A 24,076-nucleotide genomic window follows, 5' to 3' on the forward strand; every position below is an offset into this window, starting at 1 on the left:
CACGTAGGTACCAACGACATAGGTAAGACTAAAAGAGGTTCTGCTGAGGGAGTATGAGCAGCTAGGGGCTAAATTAAAAAAGCAGAACCACAAAGGTAATAATCTCTGGATTAGTACCTGAACCACGAGCAAATTGGCATAGGGTCAATAAGATCAGAGAGATGAATGCGTGGTTCAAAGATTGATGTGGGAGAAATGGGTTTCAATTCATGGGGCACTGGCACCAGTACTGGGGAAAGAGGGAGCCATTCCGTCGGGACAGGCTTCACTTGAACCAGGCTGGGACCAGTGTCCTGGCGAATCAAATAACTAGGGCGGTAGTTAGGGCTTTAAACTAAATAGCGGGGGGGTGGGGGTCAGATGAGGGGAAATTTAGAAAGTTAAAGAGAAAGGACAAGGAAATAGTGCAGGGTAGCGATAAGGGTAATGATAACCAGAGTGTGACAGTAATGGACAGAGCATACAAACATAAGAGTGTACCAGCAAATAGGGCCAGAGTAGGAAAAAATGTTAAAAAGGCAAAATTGAAGGCTCTTTATCTGAACGCACGCAGCATTCGTAACAAGATAGATGAATTGACGGCACAAATAGAAATAAATGGGTATGATCTGATTGCCATTACAGAGACGTGGTTGCAAGGTGACCAAGGCTGGGAACTGAATATTCAGGGGTATTTGACATTTCAGAAGGATAGGCAGAAAGGAAAAGGAGGTGGGGTAGCTCTGTTAATAAAGGATGAGATCAGTACAGTAGTGAGAAATGATCTTGGCTCGGAAGATCAAGATGTAGAATCAGTTTGGGTGGAGATAAGAACTAGAAAGGGAAAGAAGTCACTGGTATGATTAGTCTATAGACCTCCTAACAGTAGCTACACTGTAGGACAGGGTATAAATCAAGAAATAATGGGGGCTTGTAAGAAAGGTACTGCGATAATCATGGGTGATTTTAATCTTCATATCGATTGGACAAATCAAATTAGCAATGGTAGCCTTGAGGACAAGTTCATAGAGTGTATTCGGGACGGTTTCTTAGAACAATACGTCGTGGAACCGACCAGGAGACAGGCTGTTTTAGATCTAGTAATATGCAATGAGACAGGGTTAATTAATGATCTCATAGTAAAGCAGCCTCTGGGGAAGAGAGATAACATGATAGAATTTCACATTCAGTTTGAGGGTGAGAAACTTGGGTCTGAAACTAGTGTCTTAAACTTAAATAAAGGCAATTACAAAGGTATGATGACACAGTTGGCTAAAGTGGACTGGGAAAAGAGATTAAATGGTAAAACGGTAGATAAGCAGTGGCAGACATTTAAGGAGATATTTCATAATTCTCAACAAAGATATACTCCAATAAGAAAGTCTCTACGAGAAGCATGAACCATCCCGTGGCTAACTAAGGAAGTTAAGGATGGCATGAAATTGAAAGAAAAGGCATACAATGTCGAAGATTAGTGGTAGGCTAGAAGATTGGGAAATTTTTAGAAACCAGCGAAGGATGACTAAAAAAATTATAGAGAGAGAAAATAGATTATGAGAGTAAACTTGCAAGAAATGTAAAAACAGACAGTAAGAGCATCTACAAGTATATAAAAAGGAAGAAAGTAGCTAAAGTAAATGTTGGTTCCTTAGAGGATGAGACTGGGGAATTAATAATAGGAAACAAGGAAATGGCAGAGACTTTGAACAAATATTTTGTATCTGTCTTCATGGTAGAAGACACTAAAAGCATCCCAGTAATAGTAGATAATCAAGTGGCAAAAGGGAGGGAGGAACTTTAAAACAATCACTATCACTGGAGAAAGTGTACTAGGCAAAATAATGGAACTAGAAGCTGACAAGTCCCCTGGACCTGATGGCCTGCATCCTAGGGTCTTAAAAGAGGTGGCTGCAGAGATAGTGGATGCATTGGTTGTAATCTTCCAAAATTCCCTAGATTCTGGAAAGGTCCCAGCGGATTGGAAAACCGCAAGTGTAACGCCCCTATTCAAGAAAGGAGGGAGGCAGAAAGCAGGAAACTATAGGCCAGTTAGCCTGTCATTGGGAAAATGCTGGAATCCATTATTAAGGGAGTAGTAGCAGGACATTTAGAAAATCATAATAAAACCATGTTGACTCTGCTTGATTGTATGAAACGGAAATCGTGTTTGACAAATTTATTAGAGTTCTTTGAGGATGCAACGAGCAGGGTGGATGAAGGGGGACCAGTAGATGTCATGTATTTGGATTTCCAGAAGGCATTCGATAAGGTGCCACATAAAAGGTTACTACACAAGATAAGAGCTCACGGAGAAGGGTAATATATTAACATGGATGGGCAGAGGATTGCCTAACTAACAGAAAGCAGAGAGTCGGGATAAAAGGGTCATTTTCAGGTTGGCAAACTGTAACTAGCGGGGAACCACAGGGATCAGTGCTGGGGCCTCAACTATTTACAATCTATATTAATGACTTGAATGAAGCGACCGAGTGTACTGCAGCCAAATTTGCTGACGATACAAAGATAGGTGGGAAAGCAAGTTGTGAGGACACAAAGTGTCTGCAAAGGGATATAGATAGGTTAAGTGAGTGGGCAAAAATTTGGCAGATGGAGTATAATGTGGGAAAATGTGAGGTTATTCACTTTGGTAGGAAGAATAAAAAAGCAAAATATTATTTAAATGGAGAGAGACTACAGAATGCTGCGGTACAGAAGGATCTGGGTGTCCTCATACATGAAACACAAAAAGTTAGCATGCAGGTACAGCAAGTAACTAGGAAGGCAAATGGAATGTTGTCCTTTATTGCAAGGGGGATGGAGTATAAAAGTAGGGAAGTCTTGCTACAACTGTACAGGACATTGGCGAGACCACACCTGGAGTACTGCATATAGTTTTGGTCACCTTATTTAAGGAGGGCTATACTTGCTTTGGAGGGTGTTTAGCGAAGGTTCACTAGGTTGATTCCGGAGATGAAAGGGTTGTCTTATGAGGAAAGGTTGAGCAGGTTGGGCCTATACTCTTTGGAGTTTAGAAGAATGAGAGGGGATCTTATTGAAGCATATAAGATCCCTTCCAGAACCACGATAGGGTTCCCCTTGTCCTCACCTTTCACCCCACCAGCCTCCACATTCAACGGATCATCCTCCGCCATTTCCGCCACCTCCAACGTGATCCCACCACCAAACACATCTTCCCCTCACCTCCCCTTTCAGCATTCCGACGGGACCGCTCGCTCCACGACACCCTGGTCCACTCATCAATCACCCCCAACAGCCCTTCTCCTTCACTTGGCACCTTCCCGTGCAAGCGCAGGAGATACAACACCTGCCCTTTTACCTCCTCCCTTCCTACTGTCCAGGGCCCCAAACACCCCTTCCAGGTGAAACAGCGATTTACTTGTACTTCTTGCAATTTAATATACTGTATTCGCTGCTCACGATGTGGTCTCCTCTACATTGGGGAGACCAAACGCAGATTGGGTGACCGCTTTGCGGAGCACCTCCATTCAATCTGTAAGGGGGACCCCGATCTTCCGGTGGCCTGTCACTTTAATTCTCCGCTCCACTCCCACTCAGACCTCACCGTCCTCGGCCTATTACATTGTTCCACTGAAGCTCAGCGTAAGCTCGAGGAACAGCACCTCATCTTTCGATTAGGCACTTTACAGCGTGCCGGACTCGACGTAGAGTTCAACAATTTCAGGTAATAATCCCTGCCCCCATTTTTCATGCAGTATGATTTTGCCATTCCCATTTGCAACATTTTCACAGCATGTTCTTTCAATTCCTTCCTCCCCTCCTAAACCCACCCCCCGTCTCTGCACCTGCTTACTATCTGTTACATTTCCAGCTTTTTCCAGTTCTGATGAAGGGTCCCAGACCTGAAACGTTAACTCTGTTTCTCTCTCCACGGATGCTGCCTGGCCTGCTGAGCATTTCCAGCATTTTCTGTTGTTATTTAAGATTCTTAGGGGGCTTGACAGGGTAGATGCTGAGAGGATGTTTCACCTCGTGGGGGAATCTAGAACTAGGGGCATAGTTTCAGGATAAGGGGTCACCCATTTAAGACAGAGATGAGGAGGAATTTCTTCTCTCAGAGGGTCGTGAATCTTTGGAATTCTCTATTCCAGAGCTGTGGAGGCGGAGTCAGTGAATATATTCATGGCTGAGATAGAGAGATATTTGAGCTACAGGGGAGTCATGGGTTATATGGAACAGGCAGGGAAGTGGAGTTGAGGCCAAGATCAGATCAGCCATGATCTTATTGAATGGTCGAGCAGGCTCAAGGGGCCGAATGGCCTACTCCTGCTCCTATTTTTTATGTTCTTATATAAAACCGTGGGCATAAAAATCACATTGTACCACTACACCACACCGGAACTGGAGCAAACACCCTAAACTGTGATCTTTTCCATATTTGCAAAATGCACATATCCAGCATGAGTCAGCAGCAGAAGAAAAGGGGGAAAATATTTCCAGTTATGTGACAAAACTTTAATCCAAGTTACCATCTGGAGAAACATTCACACTCTGGTTTCGCCAGATGGCAAGTTGCCCTTTTCTGCCACTTCATTAGGTGGTACAACCAGGATATACTGCAGTAACACTACACAATGATGATCCCAGTCAGCCCAAGAGTCAACTAGAGATCATGGCACGGAATTTGCTGGAACAGCGCATTTGGCCACGAACGCCATTAAGTTAGACCGTTGGGTGCCCCGATCCTCCAATGACAAACTTATGTCAAAACTTGGTGGGGAACACATTAGAATACACCACAGCGAGGACAGTGGTGATTTAGAAATGGTGCAGCCAATGGCCAATGTATTGATCGCTTAACACCAGCGACTAAAAAGCCAAGAAGATGCGGCAATCTGCAACTAGGTTAACATGCTGTATTAAATTAATTATTTGGCTGTTTATCCAAAGTTAAATGTTAAAGCATAAGTGATTAAAGAGGGCTGAATGATCGAGGATCTGCGGGAAACTGCAAGAGTCCGATCAGAAAGAGCGACCAGGAAGCAGCTAGGAATACGTGGAGACCAACTGCAAATCATTTTAAATCCGGTGTTCCCAGATAGGATGAATGAACCATTAAGCTAAAACAACTCTAGTTGTCTTTTTTTTAAAGTTATTGTCAAAGGACTTGATATTTGCAAAAGGTTAAAAATTCTGCTTTGGATCGGCCAGCATCTTTAACTACAGGGTGCTTGACCGGCTCGGCTATCTGCGCAGGCACGTCTCAATTTATGTTTATTTTATTAAATATAATTGCCAATAAGTTAGTTTCAAACTTACTAAGCCCAGTGCCTTTTCCAGCTTTTTGAAGTTCTCCAATGAAATTTTGCATTCCTCGTCCTTCAATACAAATCACACCGCTGCCAAGTCACCAGCGCTGTTCTGGTTCAGTCTAAGTGGCAGCAGCGATCAAAGCAGCGTTAATACAGCAAGTCGGACATCGCTTTTGATTTTATAGGGGGCGGAGCTATAATAGAATTCACACTTTTTCTGCGAGGGTCACAGCGCAGGAGGGTCCCAGGATATTTTCACTTATGCCACGATTTCCTGGAAAATTTGTGCTATAGTAATGGCATACACATTAGATACGCTAATACTATGGCACCCGTTTTGAAAAGTGTCAGTTTTCCCTGCGAGTTTTCACTCAAACTCATTTGCATATCGACCAACGCAAAATCTGCCATGAACCAGCGCAATCGGGCAGCGTTTTAAAATGCAATTTAAAAAAAAATTTGCTTTAAAAAATATTCCTTGATATATTTAAGAATGTAACTTGGTAAAGTTTGATTAATACAGCTGCAAGTGGGTTTACCACAAAAAATAAGCATTTTAAATCAGTGTCAATCCACCCGATTTCATATTACTGAAAATGACTTAAATATACAAAATTACTTTCTAGTTATAATGGTGCACAGTAGTCAGTTCCTTATTAAATTAAAAGAAAAATTTAATTCAAAACTTTAGAAAACATACCTATTAGTGTCCTTGCACCCAAAAGTTCCAGCTTAATTTTTGAAGCCTTCTCATTGAAGCCTCCTCAAAGGTCTGCAAATGACCGCAATTAGCGGAAATTCCCAATGGTGATTAATTCACCCTGGGGGTGTGGCCAGCTTCTCGCACTTCGATTTTTAAACTAGCACAAAAAATCGCGTAAACGCAATTTGTGCCGAACGCATTTTGTGCTTAAACTTCTGCGATTTTTTGCGCCAATATCGGGGGAATTGCGACAAAAAAAACCAGCGCAATCCAGGCCTTGATATTTATAATTGGAGATGGAAATCAGGTAATAATTTTTAAAAGTCTATCGTATTTCTATTGACGATTCATGTGGCTTTATTAGATCATCATCTAAAAATGTATAATCATGGCCACTTGGGAACAATTAATCGGGCTGTAATTTTCCCAAAGGGTACAAATGACATCATAAGCCAGGAGAGCAAAGCAGAGGTGGTTTGTAGGTACGAGTCTTGAGGTTAGATGTTTTTTTTAAATTATATATCTTTAGAACACCGAGTTAAAAATAGTGGTGTGTCTTCACTACAGAAACTGCCCATGTGATTTACAGGAAAATATAATGAAGGAATTACTTAGCAATTCTAAAGAAAGATTAAGTGCATATACAGAACCTACATACTACGCTGTATAGTAAAACCACTCACTCATTCAGAAAAGAATTCTCAACCTATCCATGTTCAGGATATAATGAAAAACATTAATTTCAGCCATATTCAAAGATCACAATTATATGACAGTTCGCATAAATGCTGACAAGTCTGATACAAAGGTGATCAAAAATAAAAGCTGCCACATATAAACACAATAGATTGGTTTTAACATTTTACAGTCTGAACTGAGAAAATTACGTGCATTTCTACACTTACGAGGTCAGTGAAACAATAACACCATAATGGTTCACACCACCCCAATTTCCTAGCCTTAAGGACAAAATTTCTCAGGTACGTTTTCTTCTTTTTCAAGTTTCCCACACCACTCAACATAATGTTCAAAAGACTATATGATCTGCTCTTTGCCTCCAACAATGCCAATGTGAAACCCGCTGCTGACTGAAAAAGATTCCCGAGGAAAGACCACTACAATTTCATCATCTGCCCTGTGGGAAGGCTATTGGGGGGGGGGGGGGAAGAAAGGGAAAAGAAGTGGTAAAAAGGGTGGGGGGGGCGGGGGTTAAAGAGATAAAGGGGAAAGAAAAGAGATAAAGGAGATAAAAAACCATCTCAGATGTGACCTTGTGGTATGCAACAAATTGATGCTCCCTCTTACTGGGCACAGTCTCAGAATAAGGGGTCGGCCATTTAGGACTGAAATGAGGAGAAATTTCTTCACTCAAAGGGTGGTGAATCTTTGAAATTCTCTACCCCAGAGGGCTGTGGAGGCTCAGTCGTTGAGTATATTCATGACAGAGATTAATAGATTTTTGAATATTAAGGGAATCAAGGGATATGGGGATAGTGCAGGAAAGTGGAGATGACAGAAGATCAGCCATGATCTTACTGAATGGCGGAGCAGGCTTGAGGGGCCGAATGGCATAGTGGCATAGTGGTTAGCACTGTTGCCTCACAGCGCCAGGGACCCGGGTTCGAATCCGGCCTCGGGTGACTGTCTGTGTGGAGTTTGCACGTTCTCCCCGTGTTTGCGTGGGTTTCCTCCGGGTGCTCCGGTTTCCTCCCACAGTCCAAAGATCTGCGGGTTAGGTTGATTGGCTGTGATAAATTGACCCTTAGTGTTAGGGGGATTAAATACGTGGGGTTACGGGGATAGGGTGGGCTATGTGTTGGTATAGGGGTTACGGGGATCGGGTGGGATATGTGTCGGTGCAGGCTTGATGGGCCGAAATGGCCTCTATCTGCACTGTGGGGTTTCTGTTTCTGTTTCTCCTCCTCTTTCTTATGTTCTTAACTATCCTGGCCTTTTTCTTAAAAAAAAGTTAATTTTCCTGCAAAACAATTACAAGAACTGATACATAATTTAAGGAAGCAAAAACCTTAACAGAATATTTCATAAGGTACACAGTACACATATGGCCCTTTACATACTAGCTTCTAAATCTCAGCCATGTGGGAAGGAGAGAATCAACTGGACGACTCCCACACCTTCTAACCTGTTCATAGTGCCACTGGCAGAGACAGGAACAGGCCATGGGCTTGCTTGAAAAATTCAGGCAGAGCAATTATACCAAAGTACGACTGAGCACTGCATGGTCTTCAAATATTTTCCTAACCAATGCCCTCAGTAATTCCCAATTACAGCAACATGTTCTCCTTCCCGTTCATTAAAAACTCCCATCGACATCTGAAATCATGTACTCAGATTGAAAAAAAGGCTTAGACACAAACATTTTTTTAAATGATATCTAAAATTACTATTATAAAGCAATAGAATCAGGTAGCTATTTTACATAAGAAAAGGTGGATCCATTTTCTTCAAACACACAAACTAACAATATATCAATTTCAGTTGTCAAGCTTTCTATTTGAGTGTAGCTGATTTAGAACTTATTTGCATCACAAGGGAATCATCACAGTACATATATCCTCCTCTTGGATCGCCTTGAAAAAAATTGGAGGCGATATTAATAACATTCCTTTTTAAAAAAATTGTCGTAACCCATCTTTTGTTTCAAATACATGAGGTTTAATGTTCAGTAACACTCGGGAAGAAAAATTAAATTTTATTTTATTACATTCTATCAAATGTTGTTAAACGATTTGCAGGAAGCTGAATTATATTTGAACAGTTAGATGTGCAATATGATTTAGGAATTAAAAGTTACATTTATTGAGATTCTAGTCGTCATCACAGCTGTCAGATCCTGACATCAACACACCCCCACTTCCAGTGGAGGTTATTAGATAGCAATCACGAGTGAGAACTTGGGATGATCCCCCCCCCAAAAAAAACCTGGGGAGTCCAATTGTAACGTTCCTACTGCTACCCTAGCTGAGACCTGCTAAATCAGTACAGGCAAGAGATTCAATCTGGGTCCCTTCTTATCTGCATAATAGTGCAATGAGAAAAAATGTACTTTGGAAAACATTTAGCATTAACATTAATTCCCACTCCCATTTACTCTTTAACAGGTCATTTTGTGGAAGTTCCCTTTTAGTGACTGGGGTCCTTATGCCTGAAGCCAAGGTACAAAATGCTGGTGGATTTTAAGTCTGAAAACAATGAAACATTACTTCATTTAAAATTGACGTTACTGTTAAATTCTCTACTTAAACCCACCTAATTTTCCACTTCACTACAACATAAATGTACAGCAGGTTTATTGTACATTGCATCCGTCAGTATTCGATTTAGTTCCCATAAGAATGTTTATATATTTTTTTACTATATAACGCAGCCCTTCGCCTCCATTAATTAACTACTTTCAGTACAGCGCAGGTTTAGAGGAAATAAATAGTAATTGAACCACGATGCATCTTGCTTGTGGATGTTGAATTGGTACATCAGGGAAAAAAACGCCAACCAAAAAGTGTTCAACGTTAAAACTGCATTGTTTGGGAGCTGATGTGCGTCAGTTATTTTTTGAACAAACAATCCTGAAACGGATCATACATCCGAAACCACATCGACCCAGGGTGATCCGCATCGTGAATATTTTAATATCAAGACGGTTCAAAAAGGCTGGGATCAAACCGACGTCAGTTTATTTTCGCAATTTTTTTCTGGATTCAAAGCGGTTTTCACTTTGATTTTCAGCCAAATCTGTATCACAATAATTGTCACAAGATGAAAAACCACGTGTAGGTCCACCCACCCACTAAAAAGGAAGACACGTACAAAAACACCCCCCCCCCCCAAAAAAAAAAGCAGCAAAGAACAACAGAAGCCCAGTAAACCAGGTTTCAAAGTAAAACATCCTGATCAAGGACGAAACTCAAAAGAAAGGCGAAGGAAAGAATGCATCAATTCAGCGCTGGAATACACTTCCGTATTTTGGATGCATTGTAGCTGCCAGCACTGCGCTGCAGTCACTATCATTTCAACTATCGATACTCTTTGGTGCAATTCTTCTGTACTGGAGGAGGAGGGGAATCAAAATACACACAACTGCAATTCTTACCTGAAGGAATTGTCTTCCTTCGCACCTTTGGTAGGGGAAATTAACCCATTCCGCTTATTGAAGAGTTTCTGAAATAAAGTCGGTGGCATTTTTCCTGTAGGTGTGAGAATCGGAGCAAGGCGCTTACCCCATCTAGCTTCACTGTCATATGACTGAGGCTGGCTCCGAGCCGCCGCTTCAGGGAAACTCCAAACGACTTCTCTCATTGGCCCTCTGTCGACAGACCTGCTCTGTACTGAATGTAATTATTGGTTGCTTCGCGTCGTCTAACCACATGCTTAATGATTTTTTAATGTTTTGGTTCTTGTTCGGGGAGTGTTCAGTGTGTGCAGGGAGCTAGTTTTTCTGATCTCACCCCGCACTAAATACTTCAACTTGCTGACAATTCTTAACACTGTTAACAGATTATTTGTTAGCATATTGACGAAATAGCAATTTTCTTCTCCAGTCTACTGTTTTCGAACAGCAACGTACACGCAAATAGATTAAAACATTTTTTTTTTTAAACACACACTCGTTCCACAAACCCCAGAGGGTGGGGATAGTAAGGAGTTATGTGCCGCTCTCCGCCCACCTGAATAGTTTAAATCACTAAATAGGGCTGGCGAGGGGCTAAAAACTGCAACAGCAATTTTAAGATTTAACCAGGGGAAAATATTTCACCTTATAGAAATTTACAACACAGGATATGCTTCAGCCCATCGTCCTATGCCAGCTCGCCAAGAGTTATCTACTTAGTCCCTTTCTCATATAGTTTTTAACCCATTTTAAAAGCCAATATGGATTCTGCTTGTACGATAGCAAAATACTGCAGATGCTGGAAATCTGAAGGGTTTCGACCCGAAACGTCAACTCAAATTTCTCTCCACGGATGTTGCCTGACCTGCTGAGTTTTTCCAGCATTTTCTGTTGTTACTTTGGATTCTGCTTGTACTCTGTTTCTCATTAGGCTGCTTCAGGTCCGAAAAATCCTCTGCATAAAAAAAAATTCTCTTTTGGTGATTATCTTAAAATGTACACCCTCCAGTTACTAATGTATTGACCAGTGAGAAATAGTTCCCCTATTTATCAAAACCCCTAATACTTCCACCAGATCTCTTAACCTTCCTTATTCTAACAAGAGTCCCAGTTTCTCAAGTACCCCTCTAAAACTCCTCATCCCTAATATCATACTGAATCTTTTCTGCACCTCCTCTTCCTAAAAGTGCCCAAAATTGTGATTTAACCAATCATTTGTATGGGTTTAGCTTTACCTCTTGCTTTTATACTAAATACTCCTCTTTATGAAACCTAGTATCTGCCGGGGTAGATTTTCAACTTGTCGACTGGGCATAAAACTGGCGTTGCAGATCAGCCAGTCGGACAATTTTTATTTCCAGTGGAAATGAAAATAGTCTGGTTTCTGTAACGGTCGGCCAATGCGCAATGCCAGTTTTATGGCAGAGCAACAAATTAAAAACCTACCCATATTTTCTTTTTACAACTTTAACAACTTGTCCTCCCACTTTTAATGATTTATGTATCTAAATCCCTAAGTGTCTCTGCTCCTGTACTCTTGTAAAAGTTTTATATCAAATATCACACATTTGAAATTAGTGGTGCAGGCAGCATACCATCCCCTGGTTTGAATTTGACCTAGATGGATGGGATCTTTCTGATGGTTTCAAAATGAGCTGAGACAGTGTCAACTCAGTTTCTGGTGTATCCAGGCCCATAGCACAAAGCTATTCACAAAATGGCAATCTCATTCAAGCCAAAAATATGTTAACTCAAAGCAACTGAGGTAAAGTCTGTAAGCTGTAAGTTTGAAGATATTACAAGAAAATCTTTTTGAACAAAGAGCAAGCTAATCATAAAATCATCTAAATATACAGATTGAACATTATTTTTAAGTGGGAGATGAGCAAAGGCTGACTACAGCCTCAATTTTTACAGGGGGTGGGGGGGGGGTAGGGTGCGCATGTGCCCAGTAGCGGGCAGCACACCCAGAGAGATCAGGGACATGAAGACCCTGCCGATCTTAATGGCAGGGCAACATTAAAATTAATTTGGCAGGGCTCCCACCAACACCCAGCCAGAGTCACTACGTGGCGGGCAGGCGGGAGAGGGAATTTGGTTGCAGGAGGCCTCAACTAGGGACCCACGGGAATGGTCCATGGCAGTCAGTGGGTGCAATGGGGACTGTTAAGGATTCCATTGTGTTGCACGAGCAGGGAGGGAAGCTGAGGCTGGGGAGGCACAAGGACTCCTCGAGGGGCCGGGGGGGGGGGGTGGCGGTGGGAGGGGAAGCACTGCTGCTCCTCCTGTCCTACAAGAAGTTCAGAGGAGGAAGTTTTTAAACTTACCTTAGCCTCTTCTGGCCAGACAGCTGCTCCCACCATGTTTCTGCTGCTGGGCAGCAGAGAGTGCAGGACTTACCCTGCCTTGGCATTATTACGTCGTGGCGCTGGTGTTGTCATTAGGTCGTGACATCTGTATCTTAAGTAGGCCTCTGCATGCTTTTAGCAGGAGCCTCGTCCAGCGCCTGAATTGCGGTTGTTAATAGCATGGCAGCTGGCGATGCGGTGGGTTGGAGGGATTTTGAATTAAGATTTTAACTGTTCGCCTGACCCTTTCCTGCCCATCCAGAATTTTGGGGGGGGGGGGGGGGACGGCGGGCAGAGGAAAGAGAATCGGGGCCTATATTTTTCCAACAAAAAGAGTGTCTCCCTCCAAAATTGAGGAATTTTGCACGTTTGCATCTGTTCAACAGAGTTGGGATGCTTGGATAAAATATTTGTTTAGCATGGAGTTTTAAAAATCTAATCCGGAAGGCTGTACAGAAGCCCTGTTGGCACATAGTGGCACCTTAGCAATTCATCCAGGGCAAAAGAATAGATGCTGCTAATCTGGTTTTAAAGTAGAGTGTGTGGCTTCTATGCAAGGTGTCCAGAAATTTCTAAGAGTTAAACTGAACACGAAAATTCTGTTCATTTTTAAGGGTTTGTTTGCACTTGATGTAGAGGCATTCATTATTGATGTTAAAGATTTTGATAAATTTTAATCAGAAGGAAAGCAATTCTTAAAATCCCAGCACTATTCTGCTCCTTGTCTGGTTTTTGACTTGGCAGAATATGGCAATCCAAGTGGGCTAAAAGTGATGAATTGGACAGCAAGACAATAGGCCATTTTTGCACACCTCTTAGTGCCCAGTTACAAAACTGTCGTGGAAAAGGCAGCATGGGAGTACTGTGAGTTTTTGATGTACAGATCAAAGGCACGCACAATGTCTCACCATTTAGCTTAGAGTTCCTAACTGATCACAGAGCATGAACTCTGGAGGGGACATCCTTCCTCATAAAGCTGCTGCTATTATTTCAATGTTTCCTAATATATGGCGCATATTGCATCGCACAATTTCACCATGTTGCAAAATGACATGCTTTCCTTCTAGGCTGTTCCTTTTCCTGAATTTGCAACAATCCCCCAGTTATGCCTTATTGAGGAAAGTTTTTTTGCCTGTTCTACGACTGAAACAGGCACTTGTGACAAGATGCAGACCTACAGGAACAGCAGCAGGCTTCCAGTACCTTGTCCAACAGCCAAGTCCAATTCTGTCCTCACCCAATGTGCCACATATATCTAATAAAAATCAAAAGCAGATAATTTGGCTGGTTCTCAGCCCACAGCCGTTAAAGCCCAGGGACACTGGAATTAATTGTACTGGTTCCATCGCTCTCTCAACCCTGCAGCTTCAATAACTGAAAAACAATTCTTTACAGAAAGGAAGTAAGAAAATAAGGTAGGATCCAGTCCTATGATGAAGTCTGCAATTATTCTGGCAATCATCTATCCTCATATGAACTTCTGTAGCATTTAACCAAGTCTGAACTGATCAATCCCTTTGCATACAGGATAAAGTTGCTTTAGATTATCAGCTGATTGGTGTGTGAAAATTGAAAAAGCAATTTGAAACAAATCTGACAGTAGTAGATAAGGGAAAAATAGACCCTTCCAAACTCAGACCCCCTCCACCTTAAAAAAAACATTTGCAGGCGAGATACTGGATAAACATAGGCTCCAATTCCACTAGATTTAAATGTGATCTGATTATACAGTGGTTACATATCACTCCTGTCTCAATTTAAATGAAATTGCTCAACAAAACACAGGAAAAGGTAGATTATTTACCTATAGGTGTAGCCATCACTTCAAATAAAGGATAGACTTCACATGGGTAAAACATAATATCGAGCTGGGGCAAGTCAATATTGGCTTTATATATTGACCTTTTAAAGGAATATATTCCATAATAAAGAAGTGTTTAAAGCAGTTTCAGTACATTTAATACAATACATCCACTATTTATCTTTATGGATGATATTACATTTTTGATTCATTCCACCCCTCCAGACTCCATCTTTAAAAAAAAAACTCCTCTATCTTAGATCACCCTTACAGGCAAGTCCCTCTTTATGCCTTTGAGAATATCTCTACTAGTCTTCAAATCTGGACAAACCATTGGTAACATATTCTATTAATTATTTCAGCTACTCATGCTTCCATAAGACCTCTCTATATAAAGAAATCCCTCGATCTAGTTCCGTGAAAGAAAAGGTTTTAATCTAAATGTCAAGCTATTCTTTTGTAAATAGTCTTTACATACACAGTGTGTTTTGTACTTCTTACGACTGCAGGAGTTGTGCTAGTCTGAACTACATCTCCTGGAAGTTCCAAACTGACTCAAAGCTTAGAACAGTTACAGTTCCTTAAATATTCCTGAAAACAGTACTAAGGATTTCCTGGACTTGAATACCTGTTGACCACATTTGAAAATATCTTATTTCCAGCATCTGCAGTATTTTGCTTTTGAAAATAACTGTCCATCATACACATAGCAGAACAAATTACAATGTATTTATTCAAAAGTAGCTTGGTTCCTCTAACAAGCTTTACAAACAACCAACAAACTTATAACATTTGTATCCAGTATTGGGGCAAGATTCTGAGTGTAGCTACAGGAAACTTTCGATTTACCGGCACCTAAATAACCAGAAATCTCGGTTAACCGGCAAAATTCAGGAGTAGGTTCAGGTAAGTTTTACTTCATATTACTTGCCTTCCTCGATCTGTTGCTGTGCAATTGGGTGTGGCTGCAGCTGTTGCTAAGCTACAGAGACACTTGGAACTTGTGGCCATTGTTCTGCACCTGTTGCTAAGCAACAGGGTTTGTTGCTTTATACGGAGCTCTCAGCTCTCCGTATCTTTTACTATAGCTCTCGGTTATCCGGAATTTTTGATCAACCAGCACCACGTCGGTCCCGGATAAAAAAAAGTTTCCTGCAGTTTAAAAAAAACGACTTATGGCTTGTGACTGATTTAAAAGGGACCGATACAAAAATGAGAGAATGGCTTCATTTTTAATTACAGGAGGTTGCCTGCTGAATAGATAAGAAAACACATTATCTGATCTAACTAGTAATGATTTAAAGGGTATTTGATGCAAGATGCCTTTAAAATTAACACAGAGCTATTTATACGCCACATATAAATTAAGTCAGCTACTGAAATTTCAATTCTAGAAGCACAAGAGGTAGGCACAATGTATGCAAGTCAGCCAGGTCAAGAGTGCAGATTTTATCCTCCAATTTGAACAAGAGAGCTACACCTGAAGTGTTAACCTATCATTTATCTTTCCACATACTGATGAACCGGATGTATCCTTTCGGCAATTTCTATATTTAATTTTTCTTTTTTTTTTTACATTTTATGTTCCTATAAATTGATTAGGAAAATGAAACAAAATTCTTGGCAAGACAAACTTAGCAGGTCAGAGTAGTCTTTTTTTTTAATTGTCTTTTTGTAATATTTAATTAGGAAACCCAATAGTAAGAATCATCTGGTACTGCAAGCGTCAGCATATGGCTCAACAAACTACATGATGGCGGGGTGTCGCACCACATTTGTAACTGACATGAGCCCAGAATAACGAGATGTAGGTTCATGCATGTGATTTTTTCCCCATAGCAAGGTCAATCTGAACAGTGGTGTTGATGCAAGTCAGCAAGCAGAGAACAGGTCCTTTTTGTCAAAAAAACTATAACAGTTTGAAGAATGGGAGAGTTATTCTTGGTTATTCTTATGAACCTCCTAGTATCTAGTTGCTGAATAGCAATGCAATGCCTTGAACAGATCGATACACCCACTTGGGTAAAAAATGGCCTAAATAGAGAAAACAAAAGATATATAAAAGACCAATTAACTGTTGGGCGATCCAATTTATTTATCTGTTTCTCTTCCCCTCACACTCAAATAAACACCATTGCATAAGGCATCGTAATAGATTACATTTGTAGAATTTAATATCTATAACCAGTTGTCATCCTAATTTTCATCAGACTAGATCTCCAACATTTAGAAAGTTTTAAATCTTTGTAATATTTAATTAGAAGATAATCTTTTTCCAAACATTGATCTAAGAATTACATCTTTAACATGAATAAATTAAGGATTTATTAAACATTTTCATTACATGAATAAACATTTACTAGATATATTTTATTCCATACAAAAATTAAGCAGTTACTAGAACATTTTTTCTCATTCTATGGTTAAATTAAGCATTTACTGGACAATTAATTTGAAAAAAAATTCCAGAGTTTGACACATACAATATTGCATTTTCAAAATGTTGAGCAGGCACAATCATTTAGATAAATTAATAATAATGTCTGCAAGAGAAAGAAACACAAAATATTAGATTTATGAAAAATATCAAAATATTTCAATTAAATTAACGACAACTTGTATTTCTATAGCGTCTTTAATGTAGTAAAACGTCCCAAGGCACTTCACAGGAGTGTTATCAAACAAAATTTGACACCGAGCCACATAAGGAGATATTAGGGCAGATGGTCAAAGGAGTAGGTTTTAAGGGGTGCCTTAAAGGAGGCAAGAGAGGCGGAGAGGTTTAGGGAGGGAATTCCAGAGCTTAGGGCCTTAGCAGCTGAAGGCAGGACAGCCAATGGTGGAGCGATTAAAATCGGGGATGCTCAAGAGGCCAGAATTGGAGGAGCGTTGATCTCTCGGAGGGTTGTAGGAGATTCCAGAGATAGGATGGTGCGAGGCCATGGAGGTATTTGAAAACAAGGATGAGAATTTTAAAATTGAGGCGTTGCTTAACTGGGAGCCAATGCAGGTCAGCAAGCACAGGAGTGATGGGTGAATGGGACTTGGTGCGAGTTAGGACACAGGCAGCAGAGTTTTGGATGAGCTCAAGTTTACAGTGGGTAGAACACGGGCAGCTGGCCAGGAGTGCTATGGAATAGTCAAGTTTAGAGGTAACAAAGGCATGGGACGAGGGTTTCAGCAGCAGATGAGCTGAGGTGGGGTGGAGTCGGGTGATATTATGGAGGTGGAAATAGACGGTCTTAATGATGCGGATATGTGGTCAGAAGGTCATCTTGGGGTCAAATGTGACACCAAGGTTGTGAACAGTCTAGTTCAGCCTCAGCCAGTTGCCAGGGAGAGGGATAGAGTCGGTGGCTCGGAACGGAGTTTGGGGCGGGGACTGAAGATAATGGCGTCAGTTTACTCAATATTTAGTTGGAGGAAATTTCTGATCATCCAGTACTGGATGTCAGACAAGCAATTTGACAATTTAGAAATCAAATTTATGTCCAGTTTTCTTTCTTTACTACAGGAGACAGTCTCCCGCTAAGTTATATGCCAAGAAATATCTTGCATAGTAAAAATAGAAACTGCTGAAATTACACAGCAGGTTTATCAGCATCTTAAAAAAGAAAAAAATACAAGCTAATGTTTCAAGTGTGGATCCTCAGTCAGAACCAACAAAGTTCTGATGAACTATCTACAGCCAACACGTTAACCTAGCTTGTTTTCTTTTCAGATCCTGATGGATCTTACATAACATAAGAACATAAGAAATAGGAGCAGGAGTAGGCCAATCGGCCCCTCGAGCCTGCTCCACCATTCAATAAGATCATGGCTGATCTGATCCTAACCTCAAATCTTCTATCACTCTGCATCCACCCGAACCCATGTGATCTCCCGGGAGAGGCGAAAAACCAGATAAAGACCCAATGGCCAATTTGGGAGAAAAAAATCTGGGAAATTCCTCTCCGACCCATCTAGGCGATCGAAATTCTTCCAGGAGATCACTCTGTCCCTATATTTTCTACAGTACTTACCTTCTGTAAAGGCAATCTCCACCCCAGCCAGGAACAGGAATAAAACCATCTCCTGAAATCTAACAGAATTAGAACACAGTAGGAGCAGAACAAGGCTACACGGCCCCTGGGCCCACTCCACTACCCACAGGGCCATGACCATTCCGAACCTAGACTCATGTCCAATTTCCTGCCTGCTCCCCGTAACCCTTAATTCCCTTTACTTCTAGGAAACTATCTATTTCTGTTTTAAATTTATTTAATGATGTAGCTTCCACAGCTTTCTGGGGCAGCAAATTCCACAAACCTACCACCCTCTGAGTGAAGAAGTTTCTCCTCATCTCAGTTTTGAATGAGCAGCCCCTTATTTTAAGATTATGCCCCCTAGTTCTAGTTTCACCCATCATTGGGAACATCCTCACCGCATCCACCCGATCAAGCCCCTTCACAATCTTATATGTTTCAATAAGATCGCCTCTCATTCTTCTGAACTCCAATGAGTAGAGTCCCAATCTACTCAACCTCTCCTCATATGACCACCCCCTCATCCCTGGGATTAACCGAGTGAACCTTCTTTGTACTGACTCGAGAGCAAGTATGTCTTTTCTTAAGTATGGACACCAAAACTGTATGCAGTATTCCAGGTGCGGCCTCACCAATACCTTGTACAACTGCAGCAATACCTCCCTGTTTTTATATTCCAACCCCCTAGCAATAAAAGCCAACATTCCATTGGCCTTCTTAATCACTTGCTGCACCTGCATACTAACTTTTTGAGTTTCGTGCACCAGGACCCCCAGATCCCTTTGTACTACAGTACTTTCCAGTTTCTTGCCATTAAGATAATAACTTGCTCTACGATTTTTCCTGCCAAAGTGCATAACCTCACACTTTCCAGTATTGTATTCCATCTGCCAAATCTCTGCCCACTTACTTAGCCTGTCTATGTCCCTTTGCAGGTTTTTTATGTCCTCCTCACTCACTACTTTCCGTCCCATCTTTGTATCATCTGCAAACTTTGATATGTTACACTCGGTCCCCTCCTCCAAATCATTAATATAGATTGTAAAGAGTTGGGGACCCAGCACTGACCCCTGCGGAACACCACTAGTTACTGGTTGCCAATCTGAGAACGAACCATTTATCCCAACTCTCTGCTTTCTGTTAGAGAGCCAATCCTCCACCCATGCCAGAATATTACCCCCAATCCCGTGATTTTTTATCTTGAGCAATAATCTTTTGTGTGGCACCTTGTCAAATGCCTTTTGGAAGTCTAAATACACTACGTCCACTGGTTCCCCTTTATCCACCCTGTATGTTACTTCCTCAAAAAACTCCAGCAAATTTGTCAAACATGACTTCCCCTTCATGAAACCATGCTGAGTTTGCCCTATTAAATTATGTTTATCCAAATGTCCCGTTACTGTCTCCTTAATAATGGACTCTAACATTTTACCAACCACAGATGTTAGGCTAACAGGTCTATAGTTTCCAGCCTTCTGCCTACTACCCTTTTTAAATAAGGGTGTTACATTAGCAGTTTTCCAATCTGCCGGGACCTTTGCTGAGTCCAGTGAGTTTTGGAAAATTATTACCAATGCATCCACAATCCCTACCGCTACTTCCCTCAAGACCCTAGGATGCAAGCCATCAGGTCCAGGGGATTTATCCGCCTTGAGTCCCATTATTTTACCAAGTACCACTTCCTTAGTGATTTTAATTGTATTTAGTTCCTCCCCCCCTAGAGCCCCCTGTTTGTCCAGTGTTGGGATATTCTTAGTGTCCTCTACTGTAAAGACTGATACAAAATAATTGTTCAGTGTTTTTTCCATCTCCATGTTTCCCACCATTAATTTCCCAGTCTCATCCTCTAAGGGACCAACATTTACTTTAGCCACCCTTTTTCTTTTTATATAACTATAGAAACTTTTACTGTCTGTTTTTATATTTTTTGCTAATTTACTTTCATAATCTATCTTCCCTTTCTTAATCAATCTTTTTGTTATTTTTTGCTGTCTTTTAAAGACTTCCCAATCTTCCATCCTCCCACTAGATTTGGCTACCTTATATGCCCTTGTTTTTAGTCGGATACTATCCTTAATTACTTTACTTAGCCACGGATGGCTATCTTTTCTTTTACACCCTTTTTTCCTCAGTGGAATATATTTTTTTTGGAAGTTGTAAAATAACTCCTTAAATGTACACCACTGGTCATGTACCGTCTTACCCTTTAATCTATTTTCCCAGTCCACTCTAATTAATTCCGCCCTCATACCTTCATAGTCTCCTTTATTCAAGCTCAGCACGCTTGTTTGAGATCCAACCTTCTCACCCTCTAATTGAATATGGAATTCAACCATGTTATGGTCACTCATTCCAAGGGGATCCTTTACTAGGACATTTTTAATTAATCCCGTCTCATTACACAGGACCAGATCTAAGGTTGCTTGCCCCCTGGTCGGTTCAGTTACATACTGCTCAAGAAACCCATCCCTAATACACTCAATGAACTCATCCTCAAGGCTGCTCTGCCCAATTTGATTTGTCCAGTTAATATGATAATTAAAATCCCCCATAATTATAGCTGTTCCCTTATTACAAGCCTCAACTATTTCCTGATTAATACTCCGTCCAACAGAGTTGCAACTGTTCGGAGGCCTATAGACTACACCCACTAGTGTTTTTTTCCCCTTATTATTCCTTACCTCCACCCAAACTGTTTCACTATCCTGCTCCTTTGACCCAATATCATTTCTCTGTATTATAGTGATTCCTTCCTTTATTAACATAGCCACCCCACCTCCTCTCCCTTCCTGCCTGTCCTTCCTGATTGTTAAATAACCTGGTATGTTTAATTCCCAGTCATGGTCACCCTGCAGCCATGTTTCTGTAATGGCCACAAGATCATACCCATATGTCATTATTTGTGCCGTTAACTCATTCATTTTGTTACGAATGCTACGTGCATTCAGATAAAGAACTTTCAAATATGTTTTGTAACACTTAGTTCCTGTTTTTTCCCTTTTTATTACTTTACTTTTTACTCCATACCTTCTGTCCCTTCCTGACACATTCTGTTTTTTAATTCCCCCACTGCTACCTAAGTCTATGACCTTCTCTGTTGTCATTTCTATTATTTGCTCTCTAGAAACCTCCCCCCCACTAATTAGTTTAAAGCCCTCTCTACAGCCCTAGTTATATGATTCGCCAGGACTCTAGTCCCAGCACTGGCCAAGTGGAGTCCGTCCCAACAGAACAGCTCCCTCCTGTCCCAGTACTGGTGCCAGTGTCCCAAGAAGCAAAACCCATTTCTCCCACACCAGTCTTTGAGCCACGCATTTAACTCTTTAATTTTATTTATCCTAGCCAAATTCACTCGTGGCTCAGGTAATAACCCAGAGATTATTACCCTTGAGGTTCTGTTTTTTAATTTGACCCCTAGCTGTGTATTTCCAATAGTTTACATTTTTATTTCAGATTTCCAGAACTTGGAATTTTTGTTTATTTTTACTAATGCCTTCCACATATTGTAAGAGAAATAATTCAATACCCAGGACATTTGCATCTAGATAATTTCAGTTTGAAGAATGGTATGTACTTGGGGGTGGATGTCAAACTAACATAAATATGGTAAAAGACATAAACCACAGGAACAAAGCACAAGTAGTTTAGATTAATTATCCAAACTCAGACAGGATTATGCCTTGTAATTCATTGACAGATTTAAAAAAATTAATAGATGCATAAATGTTTTCAGCATTGCAGTGGTCGTAGGGACAGGGTTTCCCTATAACTTTGGGGAAGCTTATTATTTACACATTTCCTGGCTTGAATCCACCATTAATGAGTCCACAGCTTGTGTCTCTGCCTTGTTTATCATTCTTCACCAGGCCCAGTGAGATTAATTGATACCTCTCGATGAGTAGTAACCCCAACTGCCTATCCTCTACTGATGAAACATCTTGCTTAGTGCACTCCGTGGGGGTTAACCTCTCCAATATCCTTCCAATCCTGATTACCCAACCTGTTACCACCCCATGCTCTCTCTGACAGATCTACAATGGCATCCCTCTCCATTTTTCTCTTTAGAATATCCAGTCATTTGTGAACAAGGCCATTGCCATCCACAATCTTATTGTGGATGACTACATTGACATCCTGACACTTGCTGAATCGTGGTTCATGGGTGACAACTCCTTGTCCCTTACAGAAGCCTCGACTTCACCCAGACTGTACTTTTTACCACCTGCCCCATACTAAGTCTTATTTGCCCATCAACTCTGATGTCACTGATCTATGTTAGCTCCCTGTCTTCCCAACACCTTGAATTTATAATCCTTATCCTTATGCCTTGCCCCACCCTATCTTCACAGCCTCGGCCACCTTTACATTTACTCCACCCTGAACATTCTGTTCCCAACTCTGGCTTCTTGTGCACCTGCGTCCCTTCATTTTACCATCAATAGGAAGGTCATCAGCTGCCTGGTCCTTACCCCCTTAAACATCTTCGCCTCACTCACTTTTTAAAAAGCTTCTTAAAACTCACCTCTTCCAATAATTAATATCTCATATTCTGACTAGCATCTGTTTTTCATACAATTATTCAGTGCATCAGTGCATTTTCTTTTTATGTTAAAAGGTGCTATATACATAGAAGCTGTTGTTAAATAACAGGGCTTCCTCAAAGTGGTGAGAAAAACATTTAGGGAATCCCACCCCTGCACTTTAAAAGCTAGTTTCTAGCTTTTGAACTACAAGGAGCAATTCCCTTAAAGGCTTCTTCAGACTTTCCAAAGCCTTTCCACCATCTACAAAGCACAAGTAAGGAGTGTGATGGAATACTCTCCACTTGCCTGGATGAGTAGAGCTTCAACAACACTCAAGAAGCTCGACACCATCCAGGACAAAGCAGCCCGCTTGATTGGCACCCCATCCACCACCTTAAACATTCACTCCCTCCACCACCACTGTACCGTGGCTGCAGTGTGTACCATCTACAAGATGCACTGTAGCAACTCACCAAGGCTTCTTCGGCAGCACCTCCCAAACCCGCGACCTCTACCACCTAGAAGGACAAGGGTAGCAGGCGCATGGGAACACCACCACCTCCAAGTTCCCCTGCAAGTTACACACCGTCCTGACTTGGGAATATATTGCCATTCCTTCATCGTCGCTGGGTCAAAATCCTGGAACTCCCTCCCTAACAGCACTGTGGGAGTACCTTCACCACACAGACCACAGCGGTTCAAGGCGGTGGCTCACCACCACCTTCTCAAGGGCAATTAGGGATGGGCAATAAATGCTGGCCTTGCCAGCAATGCCCACATCCCATAAACGAATAAAAAAAACATTTCCTCAGCAAGCAAAATGTTCTCTTATCTGATTCTTATTAAGGAAACACCATTAACTGTTGAATTCCTGTCAAGTCCAAGAAAATTTGAGTTTCTCTGGGGTCAATTTTGAAAAAAGTTTGGCAGGTTACACACTAACACCAGAAACAGAAAAAGCCAAAGCAAAAGGGTAATAATAGTCATCATGCTGATGTATACTTTTCTTGACCGTTTTTACATAGAATACACAGCATAGAAGCAGGTGATTTGGCCCAACTAGTCTGTGCTGGTGTTTAGACTCCACACGAGTCGCCTCCCATTCTACCTACCTCATCTCAGCCTTTCAGCATATCTTTCTATTCCCTTTTCTCTTCTGTGCTCATCTAGTTTCCTTTTGAAAGCATCTAAACTATTTTCCTCAACCACTTCCTGTGGTAGCGAGTTCCACTCTCTGAGTAAAGAAATTTCTCCTTATTTCCCTATTGGATTTATTA

The 24,076-nt window shown here is 41.2% G+C and overlaps 2 protein-coding genes across 6 annotated transcripts in view; both read right to left on the reverse strand.

The window, feature by feature from the left end:
- Positions 1-10,266, reverse strand: part of fnip1 (folliculin interacting protein 1) — a 131,054-nt gene extending 120,788 nt beyond the window's left edge. For 2 of the 3 annotated variants that reach the window (XM_085995715.1, XM_085995712.1), the window contains exon 1: positions 10,085-10,265. In XM_085995715.1, the coding sequence (XP_085851841.1) occupies positions 10,085-10,173 (89 nt within the window). In that variant the 5' untranslated portion in view covers positions 10,174-10,265. Of the gene's footprint in view, positions 1-10,084 lie in introns of all 3 variants that reach the window. The other variant, XM_085995711.1, reaches the window with a different exon arrangement.
- Positions 10,267-14,966: 4,700 nt separating this feature from the next.
- Positions 14,967-24,076, reverse strand: part of LOC147114100 (uncharacterized) — a 114,924-nt gene continuing 105,814 nt past the window's right edge. For all 3 annotated transcript variants that reach the window (XM_085995718.1, XM_085995719.1, XM_085995717.1), the window contains one exon: positions 14,967-16,794. In XM_085995718.1, coding sequence (XP_085851844.1) covers positions 16,769-16,794 — 26 coding nt within the window. In that variant the 3' untranslated portion in view covers positions 14,967-16,768. The remainder of the gene's footprint in view (positions 16,795-24,076) is intronic.

This window comes from Somniosus microcephalus, chromosome 8 (genome assembly GCF_052327205.1).
Source record: "Somniosus microcephalus isolate GS21.2 chromosome 8, FLI_Smic_1.0, whole genome shotgun sequence".
Taxonomy (NCBI): domain Eukaryota; kingdom Metazoa; phylum Chordata; class Chondrichthyes; order Squaliformes; family Somniosidae; genus Somniosus; species Somniosus microcephalus.